Consider the following 11,195-nt stretch of genomic DNA (forward strand, 5'->3'; position numbering starts at 1 on the left):
TCTTATCAAATACCGCCGTGTAAAATCAATGATAACATGGGACAATAATGGTGGACAGTTGGACGTTATGCAGTCTGTATGGATTATTGAAATTTCAGCTTGGGAGGTTTAGGAATTCAAAAATATATCCAACAGTTTTAAAGTATGAAACCGCATTAAGGAAATGAGTCATAATACCAGACTGATAATGTTGCTTTATTCGGTACAAATGTTGGAAATTGTTACTAGATCATACAAAATACATTAAGCCAGGGTACAGAGAACAGACACTTGCATTTTACTGTAACATAACCCGCAGGATCTTTTATTCCGAAACGAAATATAAAACGAAACTGATTATGGAACATAAGAATGGTGTAAGGTTTTCTTTAAAATTATATTCAAGCTTACCACCTTACATTGTTCCCTACACTAAGTTCATAAATGGATCTGGGGTCAAACTAAACTATATTTGCGGAAACGACTGATATAACAGCGTTACTGTCTTTTCATAGCTTTCAGTTTATACGGCTTTGGTGCATTGGTAATTTGGTTTGTCTTGGCGTCCAAAGAATGAGGTTGATCAGGCCTCTCTCTGGTAAATGTAAATCTTTGCAAGAGATTTACAAAGACCAGAAACAGCTCCATCCGGGCCAGTGGTTCACCGAGACATGTCCGGGGTCCTGAAAAAATTTATACAGAAAGAACAATATATACATGTAGTCAAAAGGATATGAACTATGATACATGTATATCCTTACGTAATAGTGAGATGTCGTTATTGAATATCAGCTCCGGATTAGAAATCAGTTTTATTGAATCTGTAATAATAGGTTATGAAAAGTTCCATACCCCTCATTCCCTTATAGCACCATTAAGCGGAACTCCAGTATGAAATTAATTTAAATGTACTTTCTAGTAACAACACTGTTACCAATGACTCGATCCCAGACGACTCTCTGCAATGATTTGACTAAAGACAGTTTGTCCCCGGCTATAATTAATGTAGGTTGCTATTTGATGACAAGTTAGTACTGTTTGGAAACTGGGAACTACGTTTTAGTGTAACTGACAGCTTTGTAAAGCTGAAAAATTGCTGAACAAACAGATGTTTTGATTATTTACCTGTACCGCGCCAAAAATTCAGCACCAGACGGACATTCTTTCATTACAATGAAATTAGCCGTACCATGAGAAAACCAACACAGTGCATTTGCGACCAGCATGGATCCAGACCAGCCTGAGCATCTCAAATTATTAGCATTTGCCTTTTGTTTGTTTTCTTTAAACCTTAAAATTAAAACCATTATAAGCATTTTTCTGATTTCAAATTCTGCTGGTTGTTGTTAAACTAGTCGCAAAAATTAATCAAGTAAAATCACCTGCTGAAAATGGAATAACTGCTTCATTCTTGACCATCTTTCCGTCCTTGTCTATAAACCTTTCTGGAATGAAGTTTGTTGGATTTGGGAAGTACTTTTCGTCCATACTGACAGAGTACAGAGAGGGAACTACCATTGTGTCTTTCGGAATGTCGTAACCAGCCAGTGTTGTATCTTTACTTGTGTAATGTATAACATTCAATGGCACTGAAATTTAGATAATATTTCAATGCATTTTGAACGTGGAAAAGAAACGTCCGTTCACTAAACAAACTGCTTTCTTTGAAAAACAACAGACTTAAAGTCAAAATAAGAAGGAAAAAAACTAGTAGCTTCATAAATAATATCTTTAAGTTGCATTTTTATCAACTCAGATTTTGAGAAAGGAATATTTTGTTCACTAATAGATCTATATGAACATCTAACATCGAATTAAAAATAAACTATTAAAGCTTGAAATATAGTTTTTTTAATCAACCTGGTGAGTCTCGTGTTCAGATTGTTAGTAAAATGGTAAATGAATATTTCGATACCTATAGTAGAATATCTTTGGATTTCCATAATCGTTGCGTTTACATACACCAGTTTGTTACGTCCGGCGTACTCGATGCATTTGTCTCCAAAAACCTGAAAATGGACGGCTTGTTATAAAATGACGCATTTCGTCAGTGGCGAAATTTTTTCGAAATTAAAGGCTTTAAATTAATTTTGCCTTAGAAATATGTACCATCGATAGAACACATATGAGCCGTGCCTTGAGAAAACCAACATAGTGGCTTTGCGACCAGCATGGATCCAGACCAGCCTGCGCATCCGCGCAGTCTGGTCAGGATCCATGCTGTTCGCTAACTGTTTCTCTAATTGCAATAGGCTTTGAAAGCGAACAGCATGGATCCTGACCAGATTGCGCGGATGCGCAGGCTGGTCTGGATCTATGCTGGTCGCAAAGCCACTATGTTGGTTTTCTCTTAGCGCGGCTCATATCATTAATTGTCGGAGAGTTACAGCATCTAGATTAAGAATGTGGTATATTTCAAAGTCTATCTGCAATGTAGTATTTTACATTATTGTGTTTTTTTCCAAAACGTACGAAAAGTTCAACTAGTCAAAAAGAAAAGGGATCGTGCTTGAGAAATTTGGGGATCTGAGAAGTTTTTATAACACTCTGTCGGAAAGTCACGAGCTTGGTATTTTTACATTGCATGATTTCTATGAAATGTATCTGTATTGCAAATAAGCATGATTTCTATCATATCATTAAACAATCTGTATAAGGTCATGCGATAACTTTTGTAATATCTGACGATATTTAAAAATCCTAAATAAATGTATTATACCTTTTCAATTTCTTGTTGACATTTCTTCTGAACCTCGGGGTACTCGATCATGAGCAGAAAAGCCCAGTCTAATGTGGTAGAGGTAGTTTCAGAACCAGCCAGAAATAGGTCAATTATCACCCGAAACATGTTTCCCTCTGATCAAAAGATATGTCTTTAATTCATAAATATTATTAATGTATATTATTAAAGGAACACATCACCACCTCTCAATTTAAAATCATGATTGAAAAGAACGCACAGGTGTAATAAATACTATCCTTCTTAAGGCAGTGGACCCGCAATGACACTGAATTTCGGCAATTTTCGTAGTTTCTGTACCTCCGATTTTGTCGGACAGTCGTGCGCGCGTCCTGTTACATTTACGTACGAAGAATGCCGTATTGTATAATATGATTACGTAATCATGCGGAAATTGCTGTGGGTCATTACGGGTCCACTACCTTGAAGGACAACGGCTTTGACACAAATGAAAAATGAAATCTAAAGACACACTCTGGTAATTCAACACTAAATACTATATATTTCCAAAACATTTATTTAGGTTTTTAAATTGATAACGCTTGAAACAATGAGATCATGATTAAACAATACATACTAGTTATGAATTTTTTAACGCTTTCATCTGCTTGTCTTGATGTTTTTAGATATATATCTACAAAGTCCCGGATGTTGTCTTCATCAAACGTGGCTTCGTGCTCATCTATCTGCTCATAAATGTATTTCCTTATCGAAATGAACGTCTCTTTCCTCTTTCTTTCTATCTCCGCTTCCTTTGATAAAGAAATATTGTCGACACATGGTTTGATCTAATCATGATGTAGGAATAACGAAACAAATAGTTTCATTTTTTTTTTCTTTTTGTTTATAGGCTAGAGACGACCAATTTTTCCCCATAGACTTCCATTATAGCATTTTGACGTGTACGGATTTCGAAAAATTGAAACATATGTACCTAATCACAAGTTTTCAAGAACTGTCTTAATTCCACCATTTTTTTTTAAAAATCGGACGAAAATCATATTAAAAGTGATACTTTGTTTGAGTGATTTTCGCGTGAATGATATGACCACGTGTTTACATCATTGGCATTGTGGAAGAAACCCGTTTCTTTTTTGAATACACATCTATGGAACAGAATTATGGCAAAAACTGCATTGTGCTTTTGTCCAATCTTGCGATCTACATGTATGCATTTGTTATTCTCATGTTCACATGCTTCCTTCGGACATCCCATTTTGCTTTGTTACATGACCATTTGTGTTTAATTATTATTATGTATATTATGCATTATGTTTAATTCTGAGAAATTAACTGTGCTTGCTTCATTTTTCTAAAATAGTCTTGTTGCTTTCGGACATGCTATAATCTTACGAACCACATTCATCATTCATCTTATTTACTAGTGGTTACTTGCATTGTGTCTTCTTAGGAGGGTCAATGGTGTATGCGAATTGATGAAAAGAACATAAGTGGTTCCTTAAATGCTTAAATGCAAGGAGTTTTGATGCTTACATATAAATTCAGCTGTGGGTTATGATGCGTTGTGACAACATACATTTATATATTCTTAAATTCTTGTTCAAGTGGAGATAACCCCCATGTACAAGAATACGGAAACATACGAACTGTACCGAGAGTGTTAAGACTACACGTCCGGTAACCGGACAAACAACAAAATTATATTCTTATCTGAATCCAAGTGAAATAAGCATTGTTTTCGAAACACTACCTTTACTATTGTGTAGTTAGCAGATATTTATAGCGCGCTTTACATAGCCTACACAACAAAATTATGTCAACTGAATTAATTTTCTCCCCAAATACGCAGACGCGTGTATATTTGATAGCCTTAGATTGATATGTAATGTAGCGCTATATCTGTATCAGTAGTATTTTTTTATTTTATAATTTACGACTAAAATTTTACTCGGCCAACGCGGTATCACCCCGCAGCACAGAAACTTTTTAAGTTCAACACTCTTATATTACATAATTAACAATTAAAGTAGCTGCCTGTCAAAAAAGTTACTTTTAAATGCTGCTTTTAACAAGAGCTGTCCGTAAAACAGCCAATGCTTGACTATTCAAATTGTTGTCCCAGAAGCAGGAATATTACCCTAAATATTAAAATATCTATAGAGTTTCATACCAGTATCTGCATTTAAGGTTTGGAGGTAGTAACTTGTATGCAAAACTTCAACAAGGATTTATTAAGTCTAAAAAGGGGCATAATTTGGCCAAAATACATGTCAGAGTTTATGGAACTAGATATCATCACATAGTTTTTAACCCCAAAGACACATGTGAAGTTACAATTCAATACCTGCATTAGTTTTGTAGAAAGTAACTTGCACGCAAAACTTTAACAAGGACTTTCTAAGTCTAAAAGGGGGCATAATTTTGGCCAAAATACATGTCAGAGTTATGGAACTTGACCTAATGAGTTTTGCAATTGGCCTACAAAAAGAAAAATAAGTTTCAAAGCTATATACCTTAAAGTAATAGCTGTATGTACTATGCAAGCAAAACTTTAACCAGGATTTTCTAAGTAAAAAGGGGAATAATTTGGCCAAAATACATGTCAGAGTTATGGGACTTGATGCTGTCACCTAGCTTTATAACACCGAAGACACATGTGAAGTTTCAATTCAATATCTGCATTAGTTTAAGAGATAGTAACTTGCCCGCCAGACTTTAACCAGGATTTTCTAAGTACAAAAGGGGCATAATTTGGCCAAAATTAATGTCAGAGTTATGGGACTTGAAGCTGTCACCTAACTTTATAACCGAAAAGACACATGCGAAGTTTTAATTCAATATCTGCATTAGTTTTGGAGATAGTACCTTACATGTATGACTTTAGTCAGGATTTTCTAAGTCCAAAAGGGGACGACTTAATTTGACCAAAATACATGTCAGAGTTATAGGACTTGACCAAGTGAGGTTGGTAATTGACCTAGAAAAAGGAAAAGTAAGTTTCAAGGATATATGCCTTTAAATGATAGCCTTATGTACTTGCATGCAAAACTTTAACCAATTTGTGACGCCGACGCCATAGTGAGTAGAATAGCTAGACTATTCTTTGAACTTGATTACCGGACGCCTAGACAAATCAAAGAGGTTAGGTCCGGCTACCGGACACATAGCCAAAATGCGTAGTGTCGTATTTTTCCGTGACTTAGCGGAAGCTTCCAAGCACGAATATAAAAGCGCCCTCTAGTATCATTATGAGAAATGTACATTATGGTAACCTCATTATGCTTAGTGCCATGCTGCATTCTGCATTGTGACAAGAGAGATTGCGTTTGTTTAAAACTTTGTTTGCTATTCATGCATACGAGTAAGCACGGTCCTGTCCAGGAGCCACTTCTGTCCATATCATCAGCATATAGACACATGGGGAAGTTGAGTCTAGGTTAACCACAAGCTAATACACTGAGTGAAAAATGAAGCAAGCACAGTTAATTTCTCAGAATTAAGCAAATATAATTATCAGAAAGAAACACGCAAACATAGGATGCACAAATGGTCATGTAACAATGCAAAGTGGGATGTCCGAAGGAAGCATGGGAACATGATAATAACGAATGCATAATTATATGTAAATTGCAAGATTGAATATACGAAATCACAATGCAGTTTTTGCTCTACTTTTGTTCCATACACATCAAATATAGCAAATATTGACCACATGTTCTATAAAGTATTCTAACTAGAATCACTTCTTGGCTGACAAATCATGAACGAATAAACGTAACCTTATATCACCTTATTCCAACTTATTTTTAAATTGGGCGTCTCTGGCCATTAGCCAGAAAGGAAAGTATAAAACACTGAAGTATACACAATCTAGACTCTGAAGACTGTAATGTAAAGTGATAGCGGTTAAAAAGTAAAAATAGTCACTAAATTTGTTTATAGATAGCTCAAATCAACATTAGCAAGAAGGAGGCGGGGTAAATAAAAAAATGAAACTTATACTCTATGTATTTAGTTACAGACTGACAGTTAGTGACGTCAGACTGACGTATACGTATTCTTATGACGTATATGTCAAACATTTTTAGAGAGCCAAGGGGCTTGCCCTTGTAGAAATGTTCAAACATCGTATACTAAAATCCGGTTATGGTCCCAGTAGGACAATGTTAAATAGATAGACAATTTACAGATTTCAAAATGCATCTTTTGGTCATGTTCAACCCTTACAATGAGTACCAGTAGAATGTTTTATGGAACAAACCTCTTTGTTAAGTATTCTAGTGATGAACCCTGGCAGGAAATTTGCAATACCGACTGCTCCCGAACCAGAAACTGCTACATTCGTCAGACTCCTGACCATATCGAAGTTTGGATCGTCATATTCATATCTGTAGTAGAAATGACGTCACATGTGATAGTTCTAGACGGGGCCTCCGTGGCCGCGTGGCCAAGGTCAGTGATTTCAAATCGATTGCCCCTCACCGGTGGGACTTCGAGCCTCGATAGGGGGCGTTAATGTTTTTCATGTGAGGAAGCCATCTAGCTGGCTTACGGAAGGTCGGGGGTACTACCCAATTGCCCGCCTATGACGAAATAATGTACGTACAGAGGGAAGTTGCCATATGATTTATATTTGTGTCGGTGCGACGTTAAACCCAACAAAAACATATAGTTCTAGAAACTATTAAACCTAGACGGTGTTTTTGCTCCAGATAAAATTCATATTCAAATAATTATGTTTTAGCACTGCAAATATTGCTAATTCTATCAATCTTTTATGGCATTATACCTCTTTTTGATTTAATCAACTTTCATGTTTTTGGTATAACAAAGAAACTGACATTTTTACGTGACCAAATATTAAAGAAGTTGTTAATATCAGTTAGAAATTTAGAGGGCAAAATAGGATAGTATTTCGGGAATTAGTAAATTGTTTACCACTTCGATAATATTCAAAATAAGAATGTCAACGTAATAAAGTGATAAAAGATGAAAGATAAGTCACCTTTTCCCAAAGATTATACTGTAAATAACGTTGCCCACAAGTTTCTGCATAATGGCATCCATGGCTGTTGGTTCTCCTTTTAGCGATTGCAGAATAGACGTCACAGCCTCGGTTTCAACCATGATCTGCTCCTCTATGGAGGTTTTTCCAACTCCGAAATCTCGCAGTGCGTGAAGTGAAAACCTGCGCATCTCTCTCCATTCTGCGTTATATTGGCAAAATATTACACCTGAAATGTTCGAAATAAAATGAACTGAAAGAAAGTCAAGCGCGTGTATCAACATCTTTTGAAACGCATACTACTCTTACATCATGCAAATTTGTCCAACCTGCAAATTAAATCGAAGATGTTTTCATTTAATACAAAGATGGAACAATTTGCGATCACAATGGATCATATGACTAGTGTTATCCAATGTTGCAATATATAGGTTTTCATTTTTTTTTTCAAACGAGTATGGAGACTTTCCAGCTATTCACGGTGGGGAAAGACATCATGTGCCTCTCTGTGCATTATGTTGTCAAGAGCGGGCACCTGGTTAGGACCAGCAACCTTCCGTAAGTCAGCTTGCTGGCTTGTTTTACACCTGAAGTGAGGCTCGAAACCACATCGGTAAGGGGCAAGTGATTTGAATTCAGCAACCTTAACCACTTGGCCACCGAGAACCACTATATGTACGTGTTGTAGAAGATCAAACATAATGAGGACTACTAACAACCACAGCCACATCTTACACTTTAAATACGAACATGGCGCCATTATGCAACGGAGTACAGCTGAATTTCGATATCTCGAACTCGCTTTCCTCATCATTCCGGCTATCTCGAAGACATTTTCAAGTCCTGTCCATAAAACATGTGCACAAAATAAGATTTTAAGTCGAATTTCGGTTCTCAAAGTAAATAGCTCGATCCTTTAGAATCCGAGATACCGACCTTTTCTCGTGACACGGTTACAAAAATTAATGTTATTTTACCTTTTTCATCCGGGTTTGATGGCAATGCAGCATTCAAAACGTTTATAAACGTAGGTCTGTCACTAAATGCATCTGCTTTCTTCACCAGAGCTTCATTGATAACGTCATAACCGTTAAGGGCTACAAACATCTGCCGACCAATATACCAGCGGAAAATTGGTCCAAAACGTTTCGACTCTCCGTAAAGTACTACGTGAGGTCTCCGTCCCGGAAATTTGCGAAGTATGCTTAAGGATCCAATAAACGGGATCCCGAAGTATCCAGGCGGAAGATTCTGTTTCTTTTTTGTCAAGAAATAAGAAAGCAGAAAGACACCAAGAAACACTACTATTATACTTATATCCATCGCAAGTTTGGTTAAGTTTAATGAACTCGTATTTATAACTATAGTCTGTCCCACATAATTCTGGACCTCAACTTTGGGCTGAAATGAAGAAATTAATGAAACGGGATCAAAGAACATAAAACATGTTTTTGTGAACAAAAAACATGTCACCCTCGAGAATTTCAAGGATTTTTGAAACAACCGTCTGGTTATATAAAAGAACACAGAGGGAACCGCACAGGAACGGTCGGTGGCAACACCTTCGAATGATACATCTATGTGTAGTTTTCTTCTTTCTAAATTACACATTGCTTACAAAGCTGGTCATACGGATAGTGCTTCATTTCTGTATATCATACTTATCTTCTTTGCAGTTTGCAGTTCACATGATCAGTGGCATCTGGATTATTGTGATCTATAGCGTAAAAGTGAACAAACCTTATATAGGGAGTACGGACATGTGATTTGATGTCGAACATATATTGTGAAACGTTTTAAGTTTCGTATATTATAAATGAATCCGTAATGTCATATGATCTTAATTATATATGTGTATATTGTGCATCCGTTTAGTTGAAGTTTTCTATACATGTAGAAAACATTTCGCATAGATATGTCTCACAAGGACCAAAATTCTGTCTGCCTAAGTGACAAACTTAAGTAGAAACAAGCGAAAAATGAAAGTAAAGGAAGAGTTTAATGCCATGGAACAATTATGTAGGTAAACCCTAAACAGTTTCAGAGGTTTAGTATGAAATCATCTACTGTAACTGCATGCGCTCATTTTCTACAAACATACCTACATATCACTTTGCCCATTGAACCTCGGTATACTCAATCTGGGCATGTCGGAATCTGTTTGCACAAAGGATCACCAGCCTGACTACTTCAAGTATCAATAAGATGCAATAAAACAGAGCAGTTGGAGAATAAAAATGATAGTCTTATGTTATCTCGAGTAAGAAAAACGTGACTACTTACGTGATATCGAAGACTATTAATGGTTGCAATCTATATCCAGATCTTAATACAGAAATACTTTTAGCAATTCCCGCAGTTTAAATTTGCATTTGCCAAAACTAGATGTTTAATCTGACTAAAAATATTAAGTTTGCCATGAGAAAACTTGAAACGTTTGCAATGTGTGCATAGATACATTAATCAAAAACTTGCCAAAATGTTGATGCAGACGCAATGCATTAAATTAAATACTGACGAAGATTTCAAATACTTTCAAAAAAACTAGTATACCTTTAAAGCGGCATGCCTCCAGATCGTTCGACAACAACAAAATATTGTTTTAGATATCTTGAAATAAATGCTACATTTCTTAAGAAGGCTTTAAAACTTAATTACTGAAAACCATCTTACGGAAACACATGAGAATTTGCTGTTTTTACTACCTTTTACGACGAAAATCCAAAAGCCTTTGTCACGCTTTTACTCCAAGTAAACTGTCTCGATTATAAATGTCTATATTTTGAAATCATTAATCAATACTTCAGCTATAGCGCTATTGGTTACGACGACGGGAAAATGTATTTATTGCCGCGGCGGTCCGGGGTTCGATTCCAGACGCGGTCATCTTTTTTTTTTTATTTGGAACTTTTAAAAATATTTTAGAAACAAAAGTTCATATTCTAATGTTCATAATATGACCAAACTTCAATTTGAAAGAAAGATTTTTGTAGCCAAATCTGGAGGCATGCTGCTTTAAAGTGCGAGGTATCAAAAACTTACCAAAATGTTGATGCAGACGCAATGCATTAAATTAATGCATTGACGAAAATTTCAAATACGATAATAACAAAAAAGTATACCTGTAATGTGTTAGGTAACGTTCCATTCATTGCCTATGTAATCTTGATGTTGTGGAGGATATTAAATGAATTATAAAGAAATAAATAAATAAATGAATAATCATAGTGACAGCTTTTTTCACGTGTGTAGCAGTTAGATGCAGTTACCCAAACTGCTATAGTGTTAGGCCCCGCTGGCGTGAGCTTACATATCGATCTATCGGAAAATCGATTAATTTGCCTATATAAACAAAGAAGGAAAAATTACTTAAACTTAGATAGAAAAGTTCTACATGTATTTGGAAATCAAAAATTCGATACCCCACAAATTAAAGTTTAATTTATTTCAGATATTATGAAATTTTTAAAAAAAAATATTTTTATATTTGGTTGGTCCTTTTTGACTTTA

At 35.7% G+C, this 11,195-nt stretch overlaps 1 protein-coding gene across 3 annotated transcripts; it reads right to left on the reverse strand.

The window, feature by feature from the left end:
* Positions 1–178: 178 nt before the first annotated feature.
* On the reverse strand, positions 179–10,901 carry LOC123565082 (cytochrome P450 2D16-like). Of its 3 annotated transcripts, none has more exons than XM_045359090.2 (9): positions 10,808–10,901; positions 8,663–9,086; positions 7,686–7,914; positions 6,942–7,068; positions 3,297–3,471; positions 2,699–2,835; positions 1,895–1,988; positions 1,362–1,568; positions 179–662 (listed from the first exon to the last, which is right to left on the reverse strand). In XM_045359090.2, exons 1-9 carry the CDS (start codon positions 10,835–10,837, stop codon positions 478–480), a joined length of 1,608 nt encoding a protein of 535 aa, XP_045215025.2. In that variant the 5' UTR covers positions 10,838–10,901; the 3' UTR covers positions 179–477. The 3 variants fall into 3 exon arrangements, with proteins under 3 accessions (XP_045215025.2, XP_045215027.2, XP_053393602.1); XM_045359092.2 differs by lacking the exon at positions 10,808–10,901 and adding an exon at positions 9,969–10,184; XM_053537627.1 differs by lacking the exons at positions 2,699–2,835; positions 3,297–3,471.
* Between the last annotated feature and the right edge of the window lie 294 nt (positions 10,902–11,195).

This window comes from Mercenaria mercenaria, chromosome 2 (assembly GCF_021730395.1).
Source record: "Mercenaria mercenaria strain notata chromosome 2, MADL_Memer_1, whole genome shotgun sequence".
NCBI lineage: Eukaryota > Metazoa > Mollusca > Bivalvia > Venerida > Veneridae > Mercenaria > Mercenaria mercenaria.

Excerpts from the sequence above, each read along its gene's own strand:
- LOC123565082 (XM_045359090.2), bottom strand. The coding sequence starts at position 10,837 with ATGAATGGAACGTTACCTAACACATTACAG. Across the intron at positions 1,569-1,894 it reads CCAAAGATATTCTACTATAG|TGCCATTGAATGTTATACAT; the intron begins GTATCGAAATAT and ends TCTAAATTTCAG. Across the intron at positions 663-1,361 it reads AGTTATTCCATTTTCAGCAG|GACCCCGGACATGTCTCGGT; the intron begins GTGATTTTACTT and ends AAATTTTTTCAG.